The sequence below is a fragment of the Ambystoma mexicanum genome, chromosome 3q, assembly GCF_040938575.1.
Source record: "Ambystoma mexicanum isolate Mex_15411 chromosome 3q, UKY_AmexF1_1, whole genome shotgun sequence".
Taxonomy (NCBI): Eukaryota; Metazoa; Chordata; class Amphibia; order Caudata; family Ambystomatidae; genus Ambystoma; species Ambystoma mexicanum.
Window position 1 is genome coordinate 291,082,654 of NC_090926.1, and position 26,287 is coordinate 291,108,940.

The 26,287-nt window shown below is 46.6% G+C and overlaps 1 protein-coding gene across 1 annotated transcript in view; it reads right to left on the reverse strand.

The window, feature by feature from the left end:
* The window catches only part of KCNH3 (potassium voltage-gated channel subfamily H member 3), a 472,503-nt gene that overhangs the window by 123,894 nt on the left and 322,322 nt on the right, over positions 1-26,287 (reverse strand). Inside the window, exons 10-11 of the mRNA XM_069653804.1 lie at positions 17,462-17,711; positions 8,558-8,769 (exon numbers count right to left, since the gene is read on the reverse strand). Coding sequence (XP_069509905.1) covers positions 8,558-8,769; positions 17,462-17,711 — 462 coding nt within the window. The remainder of the gene's footprint in view (positions 1-8,557; positions 8,770-17,461; positions 17,712-26,287) is intronic.

Consider the following 26,287-nt stretch of genomic DNA (forward strand, 5'->3'; position numbering starts at 1 on the left):
AACATCAAAGCAAAAGCCTTGGGGCCAGAGGGCACGTATGTGCCGTCTCACAATCACTCTCCCTCGGGGGGATATAGTTCTGGACATATGAATTATCATTCTTCCGAACCCTGACTCAGGCACGAACAGCAGGTGCTGATTTCTTACCATTAATCCATGGCTAAAGACGGCTAATCATACTATCTTTTTAAGCTGCATTGAAACAACTCTTTTAAACAAAAGCCTCTCTTGTGCAAGAAAGACCTGCCTCCTCAGCAAGAAAATGTTTTCAAATAAAGCATTTATCCTTGATATACAGATGCTCAAAGCAGCACCTTTTCTTCTAGCTCTGCCTTGTTCCAGAACCAAACATGCACCAATACTGGGCTTTGTTCCCAAGGAAGCCCCAGAAACATAGCATCAATGCACCTCTCTCTGACTACCCTCCAAGCTGTGATAGTCCACATACGTATTGGGACTAGTCACTGTTGCACTAATTGAAAATGTCTCAGAAATCCCAAGGTCCCCAGTCCCCAGAGTGGACTGACTGTGAATGGAGGAAGGGAGTTCTGAATTTGGGACATCATATGCCGTGGCACTAACCAATAATATTCACCATTCAGCATAGCCACTGGAAGTGTGTTTACTCCGATGACCCCATCTGAAACCCACAGGTTATGAAACATAAGACCAGCCATCTTTTTGCACTTGCCAAAGAGGGCTGTAGAACCTTACCAACCTCCAGTGAGTGAAGAAGGTAAACCTCTGGGGGGGGGCAAACTGGACAAAAGAGAAAGAAGCACACTCACAGAGATTTCTGACAATTTTGAGCTCTGGACAAATACCAACGGATGATTGCAACAGCATCTACAGGAGACTGCTGCCAAAATCCTTGAGCCAGTTGCAAGACGTCCCGAACCATGCCGTTCATCTGATTTTCACTTCAAAAGATGACCACATCTCTTGAGACCAGATCTCTCCTGCAGCCCCTGTACTGATGCCTATTGTCTTTAAAACTGTGCACTTGGCCAATAAAGCCCCCAAGGCTATCTCACCACAGTTTCCCCTGAAAACCAGCAAACCAGATGCTCACGGCTGGTCTCCCTGAACCTGCTTGTCTCCCTTATACCCGGAAACATGCGTTTTGGGGACAATCCATGCAATTCAAAGACTCCTCCTCTCGAAATGTCTCCCTACACAGCTCCCTACAGAACCAGAACTCCTGACATGAAAGTGCTGCAAACACAATGGGACTATCCTATAGGACTATTGCTTCCTGGACATCACTCTGACATGGCCTTCTAGCAGTGTGAGTGCGTTATACACTTCCCAAAGTATTAAACTGTAGACAGCATTAGATGAAGCATGTAATCATGCAGAACTATACTAACCTCTGCCCAATCGTCTAAAATCTTGCCTTGCACCCTAGTTATAAGTGTGATTGGGGAGAATGCAAGAGGAAGCCATGCACAAGCACCGCGGCGAAGGAATATTTTGTTTTTCTTTACACTGACATATTTTCTGAGATGTACCTGGATTTTGACTATTTTCTGAACCTTTTGGTGTGTCACATAGCCTATAACTGCTTATGGCTAAAGCGATAGAGGAAAAGATGCTGGAGTTTTTTTTTTTGAAGCAGCATCCCAGTGCATTCCAGCAGAGGCCAGTATCGTGCGGAGTTCCACAAGGCTCCACCCTGTCCCCTCTCATCTTTAATCTCTACATGGAACCTCCGTGGGAATACTTCACCAACATCAACACCAACGCCAAGATACACCAATATACAGGTGCCACACAGCTTTAACTAAAGATCAATTGCAGCAACATCCATTGACAGTTCTACGTTAAAATATCAAAGCCGAGATCAACGCAGCCTTCTATGCCGAAGCTGACAGCTTTGCATTTCGAAAATGTCGAATGCATTCATTCATGCCAGCTTTGGCATAAAAGGTTGCATGGTTCTCAGTAATGTCCCCCAGAACCCCCAACCCATAATGCCGAACAAGGGGAGTGGGGGACACATCTGCAACCCCTGCTTCCATTGTTCGGCATTGTGGGAGACAGGATTTTTGGATTCTTTTCCCCTGGCATTTTCGGAGAATACCCCATTGACTGAAGTGATGTCTGTCCCTCAACTCTGCCTCGATGTCAAGCACCTATCTGAAGCTCAATCCCACAAAGACCAAATTTGTTCTCCCCGGAAACCCCCCCAGCATGCCCAAGTACAAAACGAGCTGACAGGCATGGACCTTGACTGATTCATGCATCAGCTCCCACGCCGGACAAAATCTCTTGACTTTAGCATCAACTGAGACCTCTCATTCAACATACACATCTCCAAAACCACCCAAACAGCATGGCACAAGCTCACTCTGCTCTGCAAAATCAAGCATTTCAGCCCAGCCTCAATGTCACTCGAAATGCATCACCTACAAAGGAGTTGCAGCCATAGCACCACTCTGACTGGCCAAGAGGCTCACCATCTCTGAAGGCCAATGCACCACATCGGTAAATGGGCCCAAAGAACTATGAGAGGGGAAACACTAGGCAACATGTATTTTTCTGCTATGGACCCTGTCTCTAGAACAAGTTACCAACACAGGTCAGACCGTCCCTCTCTATCCAACTGTTAAAGAAGTACCTGCAGACCCTATTCTTGAAAGAACATCGCGCCAAATGCTGATCGCGACACAAAACTCTACTATCTCCTTCTGGAGCTCACCTCTTGCCGCTACTCATTCCGCATCACTTTGTAGTGTGAGGTCAGATGATCAAAACAATGCATTCTCAAATCCATTCCGCAACAATGTGAACTAACCTTTCGATTGCCCCAGGACACCCGCACCATCTACAGATAGATACGCTTGTCTCTTGCAATTTTCAAGTGAGCGCCAACGATTTCCCTGGCAGGAAACGCCTGGGTAGAAAAAACGCAGGAGCGCAGGCATCTGGACATTTCACAAGGTCCAACGGGATAACATAAAACGGGTTCTCAGTCTCAGTGATGGATGTAAACAGTTTGTATGTTCTGCATGTCGAGGTTGGCCTTATCCAATCTTGTCCCTTCAATTGAAGTTTCACATTGTTTGGGCTTTCTATGAGGATGTCCTCCGATGTCTCGCGAGAAGACAACATGGATTGGCAATAAAAAGCTGTGCATCATTTCCTTCAAAATATACCATAAGGACTCCTCAGCTGCCAATCAAACGTTCCTATATAATGATAACATTTCCCACGTTATAATAGCCTCTAATAATAAGAGGTCTAATGCCAGCCTAATTGCCATTCGGGAGATGCCAGAGGTCCTTCTGGATATCTCGGCACCATGGGATGAAATTGGCACATCGTTTACTTTATAACAGTTTCTCATGGACAGAGCAGAAACGCGCCCAGTTTTATGGTTAATAACCAAGGCCTGCGTCGCTAGTCTTATTGTCTTTTGTTTTAGCGAAGTCAAGACGGCTGCGTTATTAGCACCACCTCTTAAGGCAAATCCCAAATAGGTAAACGTGTTTAAAATCTCAAATTCTTGTATGCTCTGCTTCTTTTTACCACATGTCCGGCTTTCCAAATATAAAAGAAGATTCCCGTGCATCCCTGTGAGCGGGCGGGAAATGCATGTGGGACAGGTATGGTTCACACGGCTGCGTTCCCATGGAAACCAATAAACAGAATGGCCATTAATGTACCGTCTTTATCTGTTCCATACAGGGGATGGCGTGCCTTCCCAGCCTTGTGAGGTTAAGGGACGTGCATTCAAATAGAAGGAAACAGCCTTCCTGCCCCCAGAATGTTTGCCACTGCGCACGCGAGTGCAATAAGGACATCAGAATGGGCCCACCTTTGGTGCACACCCCTTTGGATAACTTGGGGTGCAATATTTTCCCCCAAAAGTGAAGTGGATTTGATATTGTGTGTCCATTTAGTTGTTGGCAACTCTGTGTTTGGGAAGGTCCATATAGCTTGGAACCAAAAATATTTTGACCTCCAGTTTTTGAGTGGAGATACAATGATGGGGCAATACCTCTAATTCTAGGCAGTGCTCCAACCCATAATGATGCTATATTTGCTGTTTGCGGTATTTTCTGCCAGAAATGAATCCCCCAAATCCTACTGAGGATGGTGTGTAAAAACTGGAGTATTTAAAATACCACCAGTTTTTCCCGCCATAGTCATAATGAACAGCTAGGCTTTCTATCGTACCTGTCTAACCCCTGTAGACACTCCTTTTGCTAGACCAAGTCCACACATAGGCTCAGCTTGCATGGAAAGCGAATTACTTTGTAACATATTATGACCCAACACTTGCAGGGCTAATATGTTTAGATTGTTAAATATATGTTGAATTGAAATAAGATTTCCTCATTGCATATTCTCATCTTTCAGTGTTGGAGGGTTAACTTCAGCACAGCAAACACCTTTCTTCAAAGCCCTTTTTATTGTGGGCCTCTATGTTTTTGTTATTGATAAATACACGTGCTTTTTTTTTTATTTTCCAGATTCTTATATGTCTTTATGAAAGGGCTGATGTCCCTTGCCCACAGGATTCAAGGGTCAGGTACAGCGAGGTGTCGAGCGCGCCCAGAGCCATTGTAGTGTTTGGGGGCTTTGCGATCATTTCTGGCTTTGTTGGCGTCGGGGTCAGTTATGTTATAGAAACTTTTACAGCGCACAATCACCCTGGGGTATCCTGGCGCTAGAGAGTGAGGAAACCATGATAGGCACTCCACTTAGAACAGGTAAGTCTTCATGACCTCCCTGAAGGCCCGATGGTTGGGAATTTTTTTAGTAACTATCGGGAGTTTGTTCCAGAGCACAGCTGCGCTGCTATAGAGAAGACACAGCCTCCAACCCGCGCACGGCAAAGAAAGGGCACGGATAATCGTTCAGTGGAAGCTAATCGTAAGCAGCGCGCAGGGCAGTAGCGGGTAAACTTGGTTCTGAGAAATTCTGCCCCCTGGTCATAAAGTGCCCGGTGAACAAAACAAAGTGGTTTGAAATTGATGCGATGCGCCACAGGGAGCCAATGGAGAGATCGAAAGCACTGGGGAAATATGAGCTCCATAGGGCGTGCCAGTGGCCACCCGGGCTGCAAGATTCTGAAGGCGCTGAAGCCGCTGTATCAACCCTTTAGGCTGTGCCAAGTAAAGGGAATTACAATAATCCAGCCGGGATAACACCATGGCTGCCACCACCGGAGGATGAAGAGGGGCAGGAATCATGGGCAGCACTTTCTTAAGCAGTTGGAGCTGGAAATGCCCTGACTGTCAAACAGCCGTCACTTGATTATCCATGGACAGGGTGGCAGAGAAAACCACGCTCATTTCTTTCATTGTCATCACCGGTCCCGGCAGAGGGCCAAGAGAGAAAGCCCAAAAAGAGGATACCCAGAGTGAGGGGCCAGGAGGATAGCCAACCACCAGAATCTCTGTCTTGTCTCCGTTCAATTTTAGCAGGCGTGGTTAGGACTGAGATTCCGTCACACCACCCGAGGGCACTGGTGCCTCCATGGGAGTGTGTGGATAGGGCTCCATGACTTTAGGGATTGTCGCGACTGGCGCTGTCAGCTTTTCAAGGCCGCGCTTCAATGGCTAGTGAAAGAGAACTTTGCACCTTCCAAGATGTCCTTCATGGACGGCAGCGCTGGTTGCAGTTGCTCACACCTCGCATCCATGTAGGCTTGCAGCAATATTCAGCCCTCCTTCCGCCATTTGCTGGCGCTTACCATTTAAGTGGCTGTTGATGGGATGGAGGCAAATAAGAACTCTTTCTCTCTCTGGTGTGTAGGAGAGTCTTGTACACTTCACTCTGGACTGCTGCCTGACTCCAGATCTTCGTGGGAATGCAGGGTGTCTATGATAAGAGGCTTTTTTCCCTATGCGTGACTTTGCCTCGTGGGACCTCTGCTGCCTTTTGCATGCCAGCCAGAGTGGGAAGGTTGGCTTCAGTAAAATACATGTTCCTTATTCACAGATCTAGGTAAGAGGTGAAACCAGACAATCAAGGCCCCAACATGGAATTGGAAGTCAATGGAAATGATGCCACAATGATGGTCTTCATATTTTTGTACCATCATATGACTTTGGTGGGAACATTGTTACTGTGTCATGCTACACGCCTACTAGTGCACCACCAATGAATCATGAAAGATGGGCCAAGGTGGCCTACTTGACAAAGTTGTGACCTGGATTAGCCCATAATACTCATAGAAATCTGTTTCGAGGCACTATAACTGGTAACTAATGCTGTGTTACATTAAGGCACTAGTGTGGCCTGGATGAGATTGGAGCCCATATTGGTGCATCAACAGCGGAGAAATGCTGCTTAACGTGAGTTTATTTAGGTGGGTGGAGCATTTCCTGAAAGTGCCCCAGTGATCTGTGAAGCACTATCAGTGGAGATACATGCGGCATGAGCACTTAAACACAGCGAGGATCATGAGTGGAGTTAGGATAGCCTCGTGCCCATTTTCTAAAGCGAGACAATGTCCACTATCTCATTTTCTGATCAAGCACAAAATAAGATCCAGAGATGCGGAAGGTCATCGCTGCCAAACCTCTGTAGAATCTTTCCTGCAAAATGTAAAGGGCTTTAATGACTGGTTAGTGCACTACAAGATTAAAGAGATCCCCTTGCTCCATTCCAGGACATCCCTTGGACATTCTGATGCAAAGCTGTGCTTGCTTCTGCATGTTATGCCTTCAGAGTCCTGCGACCAGGTGGGTAATGGTGTGCTTCTTTATTTACCCCATATATGGATATGGGCCTTCAGGCGACATTCCAGGGAAAGACTGCTCAACCGGTGCCTTAATCTGGTGGGAGACGCTGGCAGCTTGCCAAGATCTCCATTGGCTTTCATGTGCGTTCAACCCTGTGAAAGTATGTTGTTGATGCTGCCCGCTGGAAGAATGGGCCCACGTTGATGGGGTGGACCTAACCGGTGTATTCCAGTATGGATTTGTAAATCAAAACACCTGTGAACATTTCTTTCTTCATCCAATCCAGGTTTTGAGTTGTAGCACGGTTGGGTTGCACCGACCACCTTCAGCCATGGACAGGAACGTGTGTTCACCCCATCTCCCCTGAGACTGACTGAGATGCAATCCAGGAGCAGGCGTGGAGACCATTGCCATCTGATGCAGAAAGGTGAAACTCCTTGGAAGTATCTGAGCAGGTGACAATGCACCAGCGAGAGACAACTCACAATAATAGACATTGAAAGGAGGATCCTTCGTACCCAAAGCCTTTGCCACCACATTGTCAGCTTTGACTTTCACTGAAAGCCCACAATTCTGGCGAGAGAACTTTCAAATACCGTAAAGCATAAAAGGCAGACAATTCAACTGCCCAAGCCACCGGACCTTGGACTGACTAAGCCGTACATGTACACAAGTAGCAAGAAACATAACAGAAAAGAGGGCATGCAACAACATTCTAGCAAGAACCTCAAACACTCCAACAATGGCGCCTGTCTCGTGTTCCCACAGGTTATCCGGTTCCATGTGATAATATCGCCGCGAAAATATCGCCATACAAAAATTTCGCCATATTTTTGCGGCAATATTATCACATGGAACCTGCGGGGGACACCCCCACAACTCCCCCACCCATTTACCCCATACATTTTCGCCACCACAAATATTGCCTATGGCCGTTCCCGACGACCATATGTACGGCGATATTTTTGGTGGCGAAATATTTACCTGATACCGTCATTCCCAGTTTACCACTCGAGGAGCTAGGTTAATTATAGCTCAGTAGGAGAGAATGGCTGCATTTCTAAGAGGTTCTCTAGAGGTAGGTTCGAGGGAAGGTGGCTGCCTGTCCCCTGGGCATTGAAGGGCTGTGATGAAGAAGAGGGCTGAGGTGCTAATGGGGATATAGTCTGTGGAATCTTCTAGTTCTTGCTTAGTGAATTACAGGCACTGTCACGCACTAAATAAGCACGCTTTTTAGTGCCATTTGAAACATGATGAACCTAGGCCATCATTTAGCAGCGGTTGCTCAGGTGTGTAGCGAGGAGTGCATTTCAAAACCAGTGTAACAGTATGGCTGGATGTCCCCAGATTTAGTGACTGGCAGCAGTCATAGAGCTCTCCCGCCAAAGCATTGTACCCTTACTTTCCCTGCCCTCTCTCTTCTGGCCCTTCCACCCTCTCACAACCTAGAACCAATCCCGCAACCCATTGGGCATTCCACATTCACTCTGCCAAGAGCCCTCTCCCTCACCTTGAAAGGCAACACCCTTTTATACATGGCCTCCCCTCTAAAACCCTGCTCCCAAGCCTTTCATCCCCAACACCTTCAGTCCCCTGCCTCCACACCATCTCACAAACACCCTCCTCAACCTTTCATTCTGGTCTCCCAACCCCCTCAGCATAGGCCCTTGCGCGCCCATCCATGGCCCACACACTGTCACCACATGGAGCCCCAAACTCTCATCCCCTGGGTTGCATCACCTTTACTACGTGAGAACTGCCCCCCTCCTGCCAGGATAATCCCAGAGTGGCATACCCTTCCACTGTGTCCTCCCCTCAGGACCTCTCACCTGAACTAGTGGGCCCCTTCTACTGCTTACCTCAGCGGTGCTGCCACCTAGGTTGTAGCTCAGCTCACATCGAAGCTCCCTCCTGAATTTCTGTCCATACTCGGGGTACAGCTCGAGGCTCTCGTACAGTCCCCGCAGGTGAATGCTCTGCAGATCACAGTAGGTCAGTCCCTTCACGTCTGCCTGGCTCTTGATAACATGGTCCTTGGAAGACAGATCACATCCAATCAGGTCTCCTTTCCCTGGGGAGAGAGAACCAATCACAATAGCCCCTGAATACCAGAGTTTATAGGATGATGAAGACAGGCAAATAACTGAGCCACTGATAACTCACCATTATCCTACCAACGACACACCAATATTTACTGTGATATCACACACATCTAACTATGGCATCAGACATTCTTCATGTGAGATAACGCACATATTGCGGCTTGGAAACCAAAAGAGTATTAGTCTTAGATCATATCCAGAAGATTTAAGTACATTTGGTGTCAAACACATGAGTATCTTTTGTGCCAGGGAGATATTTCCTGGTATACAGTGTTTATACCGAAACATTATATAGTGAAAGACAAATTTATCAAATCTTTTATATCGAAAACCTTTATAGTGAATGCATTTAGAGGTGGGGTAAAGAGTTAAATATTTTTGGGAAACGTTTGGGGTGGGTTTTTAGGGGTCACAAGTGGGAGTTTAGGGGGAACCCCCCAAAAAAAGTGCATTCACTATAAAGTTTTTGCTATGTAAGTTTCGATATATGATCCTTCTCTATATATTACCTCGATATAAATACATTTAACAATTTTTTTCTGCCGTGTGGTCAGTATCTTTAGGTTTGTCTTCCTGACTTAGGCACTGTTAGTGATTCCCTCAAGCTCACCAGGCTCCACAAGTGGGACGGTGGCCGAGCAGCCCAGGATTAACTCATGAGGTGGACTCAGAGGATTAACAGCCGCAGGGGACTATATAAATACCAAACGAGATACTGTCCACACACTATATGTTATAGGAACATAAGGGTGTCTACTCTTATCACCCTCGGGAGGTAGTGAGTAAGCACAGCAACTAACCACACACCAATTACTTTTGAAACAGAGGGGTGCCCAGAATAAATGGTCGATGGCCATCCATCAGAAAGGTATGGTAAAGACGGGATATAGAGGGAAATCAGTTATTACAGCACTCAAATCAGACTGTAAGGAGATGTTTAGCACAACAATGACGCTGTTCAAGATTTGTGAGCAGATCACCATCCCATGGTGGTTGTCGATGTTGGAACCAACTGCATTAGGGTCCAGGATGGTCACTGGTGGAAGGTGGAGCGAGCCAGTAAGGTCGATCTATGTGATGAAAGTGACACTCCAAGGGTTGATGTAGATGTGGGTCGAGGAGGCTACAAACCCAGAGATATGGGTTACAACCTGGATGAACCTTCTGTTATGCCTGTCATTCTCCACATACCTTCATCTCTGCGGAATCCTCCTTGTGGTGTGACATCGCCTCCCCACTCTGCCAACAGAACAGCTAGACCGTTTTACACGCAGTGGAGGCTGTTCAATACTCTGCCCGGGAAGCGGTATCTGCAACAAACACATCAGTAACGTCACGTGGTACGTGATTGATCACATGATCTGTGTTTATGTATTTAGCAGTGCGCGAGTCTCCGCTCGCTGCTTCTGATTGTTATTTTCATTACGCCATTCCTGAAGCTGATTCCGCATTCCTCTACTTCTCCGCGACTTCGGCTCCTGTATTTCCAAGTCTTCCACCCGCAACGAACATCATTCAGCGGTACGTGGATTACTATCACTTTGTTCCGAACTAAGCTTTCTTTCTGTTTTCTTCTGAACGGATTCCACATTACCCTACTCCACACCACGCTGACATTCTATCAGCACAGCATTTGGTTTTCTGTCAAACGGCTTGCCTTCATAGCAGATTTTCCACTATACTTCAGAGGTGGTCATTAACTTCTCATTTGGGAGAAAGAACTACTGCTGTGCTTCCTGTGGCATAGTGTTAGCAGACATTAGTTCTGTTCATCCTGCTATCTCCTCATAACAAGACCATTCTAGGACTTTTGCTACTCCTAAAATTACTACTGCAACAAGGGCATTGAACAACATCTTTCCAGCACATTCATCAGGTTATTCCCCTCTACCATACTTCTGGATACGTGCACTAGACATTTATGGACGCTATCCTGAGTGCACCAAGCCGACACTAGTTCGGCCCTGTTGCCGTCCAGGATTAGTTCCCCTACTAACTTCCCTTTCCCTGCCGTTGTTCCTATTTGGATTTACCTGGTGTTTCTATGAAGTACTTCCTGAGACTATTTACGCCAACGGGTTAGTGTGTTGTTAAACAGCTCATATACAAAACCATAGGCATTAGAACAGTCATTAATGTAGTGTTTCATGTTACAGTCTGGCGAGTTGTTGTTATCTTCCAAGCCCTTGCCACTGATTCCTCTCTCTGGCTGTAGTTTTGAGAGTCAGAGAGTGACGTCAGTTGGAAGGTCTGATTCGACTGGACTCTTCTCCAGACATCAGACCATACCATCTCATCCAGGAAACGGCCCTCACACACTGTATCCTTTAAGGTGTTACAAAACCTATATCCTTTGTTTGGTGTACTATTTCAGTACGGTTTGATTTATGACACCTTCACTCTAGGCCATCACCACTCTGAGTGACACTGATCACTTAAGTCGGGCCTTAGGTTCTGCACATACATCTCCTACACTGTGAGAGCGTGAGGTGCAAAGTTCTGGCATGCCCAGGATGCAAATTTTACTGGGGCAAACTAGGTCCCATGTCTACCTTCTCCTCTCACGAGTGTTGGCACCGCGATTCAGTAGGTGTCATGAAGCCAAACGGTTGCCCAACAGATTCCAGGACTTTTTCATGCTCCACTGATGTACCCTTTGTTGTGTTATGCCACTTTATGCTTCAGTGTTCCTGGGGGGGGGGTATGGTGGGGTGACCCATCTGCGGGTGCAGTAAGTGTGGGTATGTGGAGCGTGAGAATGTATGATATATGATTGGTTATTTATAACGTGCTTAATACCCAGAGGTTTCTAAGCGCGGGCCCGGGATCAAACCTTTGTTGTTCCATGTCGTCTTGCTTCCAAGGCGAGCATGTTGCCGCTCAGCTATCCTCCCGAGTAGGGATGTGAGGTAACCGCCGGGCACATGTTGTGTGAGTAAATACGCAGGTGGGTGGAAGGTAACATGTGTGCATAATTGTGAGAGTGGAAAATGGTAAGAGTGGAGGCAGACGGTGGCCAGCACCGCCAAATTGGTTCTCTGAAATAAACATAAGTTGTTCACTTATTGTGGACTTCCGTCTCATCTTTACGCACGCCTAATGAACTTTTAACAGTGTCACCATAATTGGGATCTTGAACCTTATATTGGTTATTTTAAAACATGTGCATGCCATCTGAGCTTTCCGATTGAAGGGGCAGATCCGGTTGCCACCTAGTTATAAGAGGGTGCCACAAAAAGCATTCCGCTGCTCATAGACTGATATCTCTATTTTCACCTGCTAACAGGATCCAAGTTAAATCTCTTTAAGGAGAACTTGGAGTGTGGGCATCCACAAAGCAACTTTTCCATATGGATTGGGCATGATTTGTGGCAGGACGTGGCACGATGCACCAATGTTTTGCTTGGTCCAACAGGCAATTTTGCCAGGAATGTCCCATATGTGGGAAATGTGCTAGCGGCTTCATGAATTTCTGGGTAACTTTCCATTACGTAGATCCCGCTGCCATTTGGAAAGCTATTTTCGTGTGGCGTGTTCGTTGGTGGATCTTTGATCAGTCCATACCTATCTGGTGCCAGAAATACCTGGACTGAATGTTCAGAGCACTGGCACAAATAGGGCAAATGACGGACAGGTGATCCAACTATGATGAGCTGCACAGGCAGTTAACGAAATTGGAAGCCTCTTGTGAACCGAACGATCAATTTATAACTAAGACAAAGACCAAAATATGATTTATTCACCCATGTGGGTCGAACTGCAACTCATTCCAAAATGGCACTACCATGAAGTAGGAATCGGGCTCTTTTTGGTTTGGTGTGTTGTACCTCAAACCTTACTGGGAAATGCAGTGAATATGAAAGGCATGGATGCGCCTGCCAATCATGGCCTAATGACCCTAAACAACATCTAAGAAGGGTTGCCTGTGGGTCCTCTGCAAAAAGGTATGCCACAATGCTCTGCATGGGGTTCAGCTAAAGGCTTCTAAGGGGAACACTGTAGCTCAACCCATCCCAATCGACGGTCTATGCGAGCAAACTCCTTTGGCATTGGCCACAGGACATGACATCTGAAACATTTGTCCCCGTGATGGAACTGAAAAGGAGAACAGCAAATTCGCCATTTCTATAAATCCATAGAATAAAGTGATACATTCTGATTGGATGGGAGGTAATGCTTGGGGTAAGATACCTCGGCACATAGATGTGGTTTGCAACTTCTGAGCTTTCCTTGAGATTTGGGGTGTCAGCACGATGCGCTTTGGAATCTAGACAGTAGGCTCTGCTGAATGAAATCCCACTGGCTTTCTCCACGTATATGCTATTCCTGAGATCAGGAAACATAGGTTTGAAATAGAAACAGTCAAAGACACTTTATTGAGAACGAACTCACCCGAGCAAAAATCCAAAACAAAATAACAAAGCCGGGGGCTGCGGGGGTGTCCCCCGCAACACCCCGCTCACCATACAGTATAGTCGGTGGAAGTTGTGGGGGGCAACCCCGCAGCTCGCCCAAAGTATAAAAAAAAAAAAAGAAAAGGACCCTGCGGTGCCAGTTCCCGATCACGGAAGTGAAAGGGAACCGGCACCACAGAGACACAGTAGGCCTCATTACGAGTTTGGAGGTAGCCATGCCATGGAGGTATGGCTACCTCCAAACTCGGGTCAAACTCGGGTCTGGGTCCCGCAAAAGGGGACTTACCGGCTCATTCCGACCTTGGAGGGCCCGGTAAATCCCTTTCGCGGGACCCGGACCCGGTACATCCCCATTCCCATTTGAGCCCTCATAGGGCTCAATGGGAATGGGGAGGATGCTAACAACGGGCCAGTTAATGATGGGCCCATTGTTAGCATCCTGGTCTGCTAGCGGGTCCCGCTAAGGATGCCTGGTCTGACCAGACGTCCTCAGCGGGACCCGCTGCAGACCTCGTAACGTGGCTGCCCAGAATGAACAGTGTTGGTTCCTTACCGGCACCGTTCATTACGCGGCCGCCACACACCTAATGAGGCCCAGTGTGTCTGAAAGGAAGCTAAGTAGGAGGGTGGGGGTGTGGTGGTGGTGTGTTGGGGGTGTGAGTGAGAGAGTGTGTGTGTGTGGTTGTGAGTTTGAATTTGTGTGATTTTAATGGATGTCCGCATGGGAAATGTACGAACATTTCTGTGTTGTGTACATTTCCCATGCAGACATTTCCATCGCGGATATCACGCACATCATCCTTTGTCATCCCTATTGCATGGATATTTTCAGATCTACTTTTCTATCACAGAAAACATATTACTTATTATTTAAGATACTCCTGTTTTCCCAGGATCGCCAACCTCATCTATCCCCCTCGCCTACCGCACAACATCTGCTCTTCTCCCTCACCTCCTAACCCTCTTTCACTTGGCCTCTGGAATGCGCTAGTCCTCTGCAACAAATCTTCCTACATCACTGGCCACTTTGACTCTTATCATCATCAGCTTTCACTTCTTACTATCACAGAAATCTGGATCTCCCCTCATGACTCTGCTACATTAGTAGCTCTCCACGCTGAATCTGCTATCTTCTCCCACTCTCCCAGACCTGTTGCGAAGTGCAGCAGTGTGGGGTTCCTTATCAATATGGCCCTCAACACTGTCCACCTACCTCCATCTGACATCAGTTCTTGCTCTTTTGAATGTGCCATTATTCAACTCCTGCATCCTGCTCTCACTATTCTGGCTCTCTATCGACCCTCAGGTCCTTTTATCTCCTCCTTCCCTGAACTGACCCTTCTCCTTGAGTCCCTTCCTTACGACATCCCCATTGTCATGCTCGACGACTTCAACCTTCCCAAGCCCTCTGCAGCCACATGTCATGAGTTTAAATACCTCTTATCTGACCACTGCCCCTACTCCCTCCCTGACCTGCCTACCCACTCTGGTGGGAACTCACTTGATCTTGCCTTTCTCTCTAATTAACGCTCCTCCAACCTCTCCACTGACCACTCTCCCCCTGATCGCTCCATTCTTCACTTTAATATCTATGTCCCTCTACCTTCTACTCCTCATCTCCCCTCTTCATTGACTAAGAGGAAATTCAGGCAGGACTCTCTTGCCCCTACCTTCATGGTGTGAGTACCTATCTCTGGTCTCTTTCCCCTATTCATGATTTTTCCATTGACCGTGCTTTCTATGACTTTCACTATGCACTTATGAATCTATTTGACCAAAACTATCCTGCTCACACATTCACACCTTCCTGTCCGTAATCTCAGCCTTGGATCAACTCTAAAATTCAGACCCTCAAAAGAAACATGCACAGTGATGTACGAGACTGGTGCAAATTACGGACACCTTCCCTACTCTTAGTCTACAAAATTACCTTGCTGCCCTAACCTCTGCGCTGGACTCTGCTAAATCCTTCTACTACACCACCCTAATCTCCTCCCTTTGTAATCACCCCTGCAAATGTTCATCTGCCCTCTGATCTTTGCTCGCTGCTCCCAGGCCAATCTCTATCACCTCCTCCCTTTCTGCTCAAGACTTTATCACTAATTTTCCTCTTAAATTTGTGACACTCTCACAGCCCTCCTCTCGCTAACTCTCCAACCCTACTTCTATCCACCACCTCTCCCCCTACCTCTTCTACGCTTGACTACTTCTCCCCTATCTCTCCTATTGAATTAGCACCCATCCTTCGCTGTACCAACCCACCTTGCACTCCTGTCGGCCCTCTTCCTCCTCAAATGGTCAAAGACTTTGTCTCAATCACTTGCCCTTTTCTCTGAGCTCGTTAACCTTGCACTCTCTCTCTCTCTGCTTGACTCTTCCCTGTCTCCTTCCAATCTACAACTGTCATACCCCTATTGAAGAGGCCCTCTGCTGACCTAAATGTCCCAGCAAACTATTGCCCAGTTTATCTCCTTCCCCATTATACAAAAGTCTTTGAGCAGGTGGTTTTCAACCGGATCACTAAGCACCTTGAGGATAATGGCCTGGGAGATACGCTTCAATATGGCTTCCAGAGTAAACACTCCTCCGAGACTGCTCTCATGCATGTCTGTCCCCACTTTCTCTCTAATGCTCGCCACTCCAGACTCTCTACTCTACTCATACTTTTGGAGGTTTCTGTCACTTTTGACACTGTTGACCACTCCTCTCTCCTCATGACTCAGCAGGACCTTGGGTTACACAAATCTGCTCTTCCCTGGATCACCTCGTAATTTGAAGGTCGATCCTTTAAAATCTCTTGGAACGTGCAAATCCCTGACCCCACCCTTCACAGTCTGTCTTCACCCCACAAGGATCAGTCCTTGCACCTCTGCTTTTCACTGTCTATACCTCTGCGCTAGGAAGACTTATCTCATCCTTTGGCTTTCACTATCACCTCTTTGCTGACACTCAAATGTTTTTCTCCTTTTCCTCCTTCACCCTAGCCATCATGGAATGGATTACCAACTGTCTCACTGAAATCCGTCACTGGATGGTTTCTCTTCTGCCTCATGCTAAACTCTTAAAAAACAGAATTCACCTTTCTTCCTGCTTTGAATAGATTGTGAGCAAAATGCCTAATATCCCAAGCATAACAAGAAAACCACACAAGTCCAGAGGATTCCTTTTTTAGTCCATATGCAGACCAAAATCTAACTAGCGTGGCTCAGCCCTTCAACTACAGACACATTCCTTAAGAGGCTCTGGAATGTTTTCTCCCCCAACCAACCTATTCACCTTTTAAATCTCTTACCTCCTTACACTACATACACAAATCCCCATGCTCACTGCCACATAATGCCTGGTAGTCCCTCCACCACCACTCTTATCACTTCAGAGCCATGGAGAGCTCTTTCTGCATGACTCACACCTTTATCCCTATCACACACCCTCTCATCCCAGGCCAGTGGTTGCCGTGATTTCCTGGAAGTGGCAGCTAATTGATATTGGGCTCACTCCTTTGGATAGAAATGCACCCAAGGGTCATTGCCACACACTACCTAATACAACCGCAAGGACCCAGTACTTATGGGTCACAACCATCACCATCTCAGGTGTTGCTCTTGCCTCCCCATCCTCCCACTAAACCGCCACCCCCCTACAGAAATATGCAACAATTTGCATTATACAGGACCACTTTACATCAGTGTCCAGTCAAAGTTTCGAAACAATAGTTTCGAATGCCAAACGTTCCGACACAAAAGTGCCGGGAAAAAAAGTTTTGAATGTATTTTTTTTTAATATTAAAGGGTTTATTTTAATTTCGTATTGTAAAATAAGTGTTTTAAAAAAAACAACAGGGGTTTGTGGGGGGACCCCCCGGAAATTAAAAAAAAGAAATAAAAAAAAAATTAGCATTCGAAACTTTGACTGTCGAAACTATCACTAGGAACGCTTTACATCACATTGCATTCTAAAACTGCACATCAATGCAACCCGGTGGTATACTGTTCAAGGTTGTGTCCCTGGGGTTCTCCTATGAGGAATCCTGGTCAGAAGGATAATAGCTCTGTGTAGCTTTCTCTGCTGCAGCCCTCTCCTTACCTAAGATGGCAAACACTGCCTTGTCCTGCGAAACCTCCATGAAGCCCACTCAAAAAGGCCCTCCGTTTGTTTGTGAGTGAAACTCTGTACCTGACCATTTGCAGAGTCCTTATTACCAATGTAAATGCAAGTGTAGGTTTATCTGTGGCAGCCTGGAAATTACCTAGTATGGCGAGCACAACATCATCTCTGAGCACCTCCATGGAGCCCGAGCAGATGAAGTAGAGCGCTTGCAGGGCATCCCCCTGGCGGATTAGGTACTCGCCCGGGGTGCAGAAGGATGGCTTGATGCTGAGGGACAGCGAGCGTAGGCAGCCTCGGCTCGCAGAGTCAAAGACGGGCAGTTGCAGGATCTCCTTGTTCAGGTGCATAGCGATGTCTGCCCGCAGTTCATCTGGAAGACTACGCAGGAGCTGCAAAGGGGGAAACAGAGAGGTATGAGGATCTCACACACAGAATCAGCGCGCATTCTCCTGAGTCAGGCAGTGCAAGAATAGGGGCCATCACCCTGGGCTATCCTTGGGGGAAGCTCCATTTTTCTCCATAGGGCTGATTCCTATAGAATCAGTTTTTTTTATGGTGTTTTCTAATAATTCTTCAAAATCATTCCACTAACTACAGCTCACTTCTTGCATATCTTTCACAGCGCTGTTATCCTTATGGTGTTGTATTATTACTAAGGATTGATTGGTCTATTTGACCTAATATTCAGCTTGTTTATTTTTGGCAATATGTCGATTTTGATGTCCTTTACTTTTTGATTGATCCCACTCATAGGTCCTAAATATTTACCAATGTAATTTGTAAACACCTATTGAAATGTTAATACAAAAGAACAAACGAAAAAGCGCTGCACTTATACTTTTTAGAAAATATAACATTGATCACGTTGTGTTTAGCACCACAGATTGGGTAGACTACCAGACTCATATACAATGCATCTTTCTTTTGTTTGTTGCTTGTACACAATCTCTGCTACTCTTTCGAAAGTCTTTCTGGTTGTATTCCTGGAGCAGTGTTCAGTTATGCAACACATAAAGGGGTCTAGTATCTATTAGCATCCATTTCCATAAGGTAATTTCCATGCACATATTATAGATAGCTACTGAAACATGTCCCTCAGAAGGGGGCAGAGACCCCAGCAAAAGTTTTGATTAAAGAGCCCTTTGGCGATAATCCTATGAAGATAGTTAAGTTGCAGGTGCATGTGGGTCCTGGAGCAAGTGGGAGATCTAGGTTTGCGTCAGCACAATCTACATATAGCGGGCAGGAGGTATTCACTCACTCATGCATCCATCAGAGGCAGTGTATTGTATTTGTCTTTGTATTTGTTTCCATAGCGCCTTACGCCAAGCCGTTTCCATTAATGAATGAATTGGTACATAAGAGATATGAGGACAAAAACAGGAGGATACTGCAGAAAGAGATAGAACAAAGGAATAACAGACCATTGACAAACCATAATACAGTAAGAGGAACGACATTCTAGCAATGTGTCGGAGAGTTGCAAGATGAAAAACCAAGCCACCCCAAAAGAAAATAACTTAGGAGGCAAATGTAACATCTAAGAAAGAATATCCATATTAACAAAGGACACCTCAAAGCAAACCAGTCTGACTTCAGCTGGCAATTGGGCGCAAGATGGAAACAACAGTAGATAGCAAACAAGTCCAGCCAATTAACCACACAGGCAGGAGCAGGGAGATAGAAAGGGCAAGTGACTCGAGCGAAAAGAGAGCTCCAGTTCAAAAAAAGTCTGAGTGCATCTATCTTCCCCGAGCAACGCCATCAATTAACATCCTGCATCATCCAGTTAACGTTCAGATTCAAAGCCAGATGCTTCCAGCCTCGATTGGAAAAGAATTAAGGGGACCCTTACTCCACATTTATCAGAGGACTAGATAGCGTCCACACTAGTGGTCTTTTTTTTAAACTTTATTTACACAACATCCATAACAAATCCCAATACAATTAGCATATATCAAATAACACATGAAAAAAACACAAAAAAAGCACAACATTTTACACAGTACTATCTACACAGCGAGATATACAATACCCTAAATCCCCAACATCTCAAATACATCTCTCAAGTACCCCCGCACCCAACAACTATTATGTCAATTTAAAACAACTGCAAAAATCTACCCCATATTTTCTCAAACAAAGCCAATTTACCAGGTCTCCTATACATCACTCTCTCCATATTTGCCAATTCATGCATCTCAGACAACCACGTCTCCACATTCAATGTCAAAGCATTCTTCCAGTTCCTCAATATAATTCTTTTACCAGTCATCGCCCCTTTGAACAACCACTTCTTCTCACTTTGAGTGAGATCATCCAAAGACTCATCACTCCCCAATATGATCACACTAAAATCCAAGACCGGGAGACCAACAATCACTTCATCACACACACGTCCAATCTCACCCCAAAACAGTCTCACCAGCCTACAATTCCATAGCAGATGTTCCATCGTACCAATTTCACATGAACATCTCCAACAATCTGCACTCTCCAACAACCCTCTGTTACACATTCTTTCAGGCATCCAATAAATTCGATTAAGAATTATAATCTGTCTCGATCTTTCCGTGAGTCCCAGCGAGCACAACTTCACATTCATACACATGTTTTGCCATAAGCCCTTTGTGATATCCAATCCGATTCTCCTGCCCCATTCCTCTCTTAAAGAATCATTCCCCTGATAACACGACACACATGCTTTATACAGGTGACTGGACAGCCCCCCACCCGAACCCACCAAATTCCTTGCAAACAGATCCAATGCAATTTTCCTCTCCAAATCCACAACTCCAATCGCACGTTTAAGCTTCACAAAATCAGAGGGTCTAAAGTTTTCTATACCATATTGTTGCTGCAATTCCCTTGCATTCATCCGACCATTTGTAAACAGATCAGCAACCCACCTCACCCCACCCAGAAACCAATCTGCCCAAAAGACCACCTTGCCATCTATTTTGATAGCAGGATTTAGCCACACCGAGGCACCGGTGATGTCATATTTCTGTCAATTCTGAGGTATGGGAAAAAAACATTTTTCTAGAACATAGTGACATTTTGGAATTAAATGAAATATATAAAATACTTATTTTATAAGCACCCACTGCAGACATACATTCAGTTTGCTGATTTAAGAACGTAAAAGATATGTACAACTTAGTTCCAACTTGCGCCCCAGGTGCCAATTGGAGGTGTTTAGCCACCACATGCATGCAATGTCACGTGTTGGAGGCCTAGTGGGTGCCTCTTCCCCTCACCCAGCTCGATGGGAGACACACAACCCCCCCCTCTCCACTCAATTGGGGCAGTCGTTCTACAGCCTGCGTGCCAAATGGGCCAGGAAAGCCTGGAGAAGGGCAACGTTCCCAGATGGTCGATAGCCCATGGACATGTTTTGGATGGAGTAGTATAAGCCAACGTAAGCCAGGTTTTCTTAGAAACACTCTTGCCCAGGAGTGTGTACACAGCTGCTTGCTGCAGCTGCAGGAGTGCTCAGTCAGTGTTTTCACCAAGCTGAAAATTTAAAAAATAAAATGTGTATTTATGGCTTCTCTACAGTGGTTGGTGTGTCGGGACCCTGTTGCCCATTATGGATGAGCCTCCACTGCATCAAGGGAGTCTTCCACAAAAACAAATACAATGTACATGATAGGTCCTGCCCTAAATGTAGATGAGAGCCAATCAGAAAATGTAATGATTTTCTGGGGACTTAACAGAGATCTTTCTCACACAGAGCGACACCCAAAATCCAGATAAGTGTTCAATTTTAGATGAGCCAGAGAATTCATCAAAGAGTTTCCTACTTCTGCCCCATCTGTAGATTTTAGCATTTTGCATATGTGGTGCAAGCAGGCAGGGGATTCCAGGCTGACCCCAGGTTCTTGTGGATGCTTGCATCCCATGTGAAAAGTCTCGGATCTCCAGTGTGCATGCACTCAGAGATCAGCAAATGGGCAAGGGTGACCACCATGAAAAAACACAGAGGCCACAATTACAGCAGATCTCTATGGACTCTGCCTCCTCCTCATGCTAAAAAGCTGGCAGAGTTGGCAGGCATCAAAGAGTCTCTACCTGCATCAAAATACTGATGTGAGTGGGTACACATTTGCTTGAAGTGGGAAAAGACATATCGTTTTTTTTCTTCCATGGTTCCTGCAATGTGGTGAATGTGATCCAACATGATATAGGCTCCCTCACTGTTATTCGCCACTGCCACCTGTGACCTTTCCTCATTCCTTGCGATCTCACTGCAGCCTTTCACACAGTTGATCAGCCATGCACTTCTTCAGACTCTCACATTTTTGCTTCAAAAGACTCTCCTTGCTTGAGTGGCCTCCTGCTTGAACTTGTCAGTCCTTTTCCCTGAAAAACTGGGACCTCCTCGACCACATCTTAGTAGGACTCTTGCAAGCATCTATCCTTAGTGTCTATTCTTCACAGCCTGCACCTGCTCTCTTTGCAATGCCACTGTTTTCTCACATCAACTTTCCAATGATACTCGTCTCCTTTCCGTCATATACCCCTGAACTGTCCTCGTGCGTCACTTCCTGTCTGCTATCCATCTCTTGAAGGCTCTGCATTGCTTGATGCTCAAATCAAAACCTGTAGTGACCTTTCTTTCGTCCCCAATGCCACACTCCTTGTGAATTCTTCTATATCATTTCTCCCTGACCTCTGTACACCATGCCCAAAGGCCTGCAAGTAGGGGCTCCTCTTTGATAGTGACCTAAAGCGTCAGTACTTCATCGCCTTTGCTGTCATATCTGCCAATCTTAGCCTACTGAACAACTGTAAACCTGTCCCCATCTCATTTTACAAGCTAGCAAAACAGTCACCATCACTCCGGTCCTCAGCATGCTGTATTACTGCTCCAAGCTTCTTATTGGACTCCAGCCCCACTCCTCTGCTTCCATCAACAAGGTATTGAACTTTGTTACCCATTCCCTTGATGGCCTCCCATGTTCCTCGCTCACCTCGGTGCACCGATTTCATGCTAGGTGGCTATCCGTGCAAAATCTCTGCCTTTCCAATTCGTCTAGTGTTTAAATCTAGCCATGGGCAGCACGTACATACTTAGCTGATTGTATATCCCAGTACTCACTCTCTTACAATTAGAGGTGGCCGGTAGACTACACTCCCCTCACCCCCGGGGGGTACATATTTCCAGATAATTGAGTGTAGTGGCAGAGCTCCAACAAATTAAGGGGATTTCAGGAGGCTCTCCCGAGATTTGTTTTTAAATAATGGGATAACATGTTACATTTTACAATACCAATTTTATGAAACAAGGGGAAAAGGGCATACAGTTATAATTGGTTCTGTAGGGTTACAAACAAATCCAATGGTTGACAGGTCATCAACAGTACACAGGTGCATTATCCAACATGTTTCATTATGCCTATGGCCAAAACATATGGCAGTATTGCCACTGTAAGAACACATCCATGTTGATATGCCCAATAATACAAATAGTGCCACTGTAAGAAGATGTTTTCAAGCTGTCTGTCCTAACATTGCCACTGTGAGAACACTATCACGTTGTCTGTGCCCAATAAATCCAGTATTGCCACTATAAGAACACAATGATACTGCCTGTGCTCAAAGAAATTCCTCTGTCTTGTCTTCAAATCCCTCCATGGTCTTGCCCCCCCCACCTACCCTCCCTTCTTACTTTCTACTCCCCTTCTCGTTCTCTTCGTTCTGCTGATCTTTTCCTACTCTCTCCTCCTCCACCTCCCTGCGCCCCCTCCCGCTTCCGCTCTTTCCAACTCCTTGCTCTATTCCACTGGAACCGCCTCCCCCTCCCCATCCGCTCTTCTCCCTCCTACCCTTCCTTTTGCTCTTCTCTAAAATCTTATCTTCTCCATTCCTCCCTAACACCTCTCACTTCCTCTCCTACTTCTCCCACCTCCCATGCCCCTCCTCTTACTCCTTTACCTCTATACCCTCTGCTTCCTTTCTACTCCCTTTTACCCTACCTCCTGCTCTTATCTAGTCTTATTCTTCCCTCTCTTCTTCCTCACACCCTCTCGCCTCCCTTCTTACTTCTGCCTACACCTCTACTCATACCTCCCATTCCCTCTCACTCCTCTGTCCCTCTCCACTCCCTCCTCACCTCAGCAATAATGTAAATTGTTCCTTGTACTGTTTTCGAGTTGTGATTCATTTGCCATTTTATGCTTGTTGTATTTCTTCTTGTTCTCATGTAAAGCACTTTGGATTAAAGTGTTATATAAATTCAATAAAATACAAATACAAATAAAGCCAGTAGTGCCACTGTAAAAAGACATTAGGCCTCATTACGAGTTTGGTGGTAGCGGTGCCCTTAAAAAGGGCACGGCTACCGCCAAACTCGCTACCGGCACCCGCAAATGGCCCATTACCAGCCCATTTCGAGTTGAATGGGCACGTAATTGCCCATTTGCGGGTGCCGGTATGGCCGGGCTCCCGATCCCCATTGTGTCCCATAGGGCAGAATGGGGGTGGGGAGCATGGTTGGTACTGCTCTGCACGCCTGGTCTGACCAGGTGTGCAGAGCGGCATCCGCAAGCAGAACTCGTAATGTGGCGGAATGGTAACAACGGCGCCGGTAGCACTTCCGGTGCCGTTGTTGCCTTACCGCCACATTCGTAATTAGGTCCATTGGGCCTTATTACGAGGCTGGCGGTAACCCGCCGGTGCCACCGGGCGCATTGCCACCAACCCCGTAACACCGAATTCGGCACCAGACTTCCTGGACATTATAAATCCTGGCTGCATGAGAAGTCATGGACCGGATTTTGTAAGTCCCCATTCCCATGGAGTCCCATAGGACTCTACGGGAGTGAGGAGACAGAAGCACTGGCACTGTTGCTAATGGTACTGGTGCTTCCATGCCGGCTCTGCCTACTGGGGCCGCTGCGACGCACCAGGGTCAGACCTGTCGGGTGCAGCGGCCCCGACAGGCAGACTCATAGTGTGGCGGTCCAGAAACAAGGGTGCCAGTGAGTTTACGGGCACCCTTGTTTCCGGACCGCCAAACTTGTAATGAGGCCCAATGTGGCTCAATATGAGTTGGGTGGTAATACAGCAGTGGAATTACTGTTACTGCTGTGGTATCTGGCAGAATTACTGCCATATTACAAGTTCTCAGGAGCATGCGCACACCATTGGCTGTAACAGTAATTCTGTCCAGAGGAATTACTGCTGAAAATTAGTCCCACATGGAAATTCTGCACCAAATTGTCAGAATTACGGTTACTGCCATACAATCAGCCTTAATTCCTCTGGCAAATTACCACCGGTGGAAATAGCATCATCGCAGGAACTGGTGGCCATTTTGAAAAACTCAATCCACTCTGAATCCCCCACTTCTTGTAGCCAGCGAGACCTATAAGAGAGCGAAATCATGTCCCAAGAGAAAGGCAAAGGCAAGGTGCCCGATCTACACCTGAGGAAGCAGAAGTTCAGTGAGCTGAGCTGCAGGCCTTCACTGATGAGGTGATGGCCCATGCCGAGGAGCTATATGGCTCTTGGCACTGCAAAACACCAGAGAAGAGGAAGCAGCAATCTGGGAAGGTATCCATGACAAGGTCACAGCTTTGTGCACTGTTCCACGGGACAGTGAGGACTGCAGGAAGCAATGGAACGACCAGAAGGTCAGGGTCCGTAGCCTCCTGTCCAAACACTGATGGGAGACATAGGCCGCAGGAGGTGGCACTGTGGACCCCCTTGTCCTGACCCTGTGGGAGAAGGCCAGCTCCATCCTCCACATGGAGGAGATCGAGGGGATTGGCAGCATAGAAGCAGGAGTATCAAGCCAAGGGGATGGCGGTAAGTTGGTTTATAGTGATTACATCGAATGCCAAAGTATCAAATGCCTTAGCATCTAAAAAAAAGCAACGAAAGAAAAAGCATTGAATGCATTTTTTTTTCTTTTTTTATGGGCCCCTCACCCCCGTTTTTTACCCCTTAAAACCCATTATAATTCAAATAAAACCTTTACCTTTGAAAAAAATGCAATCGATGCTTTTTTTTCCGATGCATTTTTTTCGATGCTTTTGGCATTCAATGATTTGTATTTGATTGCAATTAATGTATGCCGGTTAGTCTATTAGTCCCCACTCCCATGTGAATGCACTGGCCAAAGGCATGCATCCCCCAGCATAGATGAGCCCAATGGGCAGGGGAATGGGCAACCACATGTCAATCAGTAACAAGCCACAGTGACTACACGCATGTGCTAGGCAAGGTGGGAAAATGTAATATTGTTCATGCACTGTAGGGGAAATGTGCATGTGAATCTATGGATCCATGAGAAACGCCCATGCGTGCGGTGACAATCCATGTTGCCAAGTGAACCATCATCTCTGCCACAACAACAAGCAACATTGGCCTGAAGTCACCCATGGCCATCATACAAAATGTGTTTAGTATGAACATGTTGCATGAGTGTCTTGCTAGCCCACTTACATGTATGCTAGATGACTGACAGCAAGTTATTATCCACCCAACGTGTACCCAGGCCACTGATGTCAAAGAGGCCCGGCCCTCCACTGCCCAGGACACCGCCACTCCTGCCAGTGTGTCCACCTCCACACCTGCACAGGCCAGACGTAAGAGCAGCGGGAGGAAGACCAGGAAGGAGGCAGCAAGGCCACAGGAGTACAAGACTCTGCTACCTGTAGCAGGCGTGGTGACACCCACTGCCCCTCCCCCCCAACGCTGCCCAGTGGCACCCCTGACAGCCATACAGGAGGCATAGCACCTGCTGAGGCAGGTGCTGGGATGGCCACACCACGGCCAGCCCCAGTAGAGATTCCAAAGAGTGACAACCTCACTACTGCACCCACCCATTACGCCCCTGACACCTCGTTGTCACTTGTGTGGGACAGGCCAGGCAAACACCAGTCATGGGTGCACATAGAGAGCGATGGCTTGCCAGACGAGGAGGAGGAGGAGGAATACATGGTCACCACCAGTG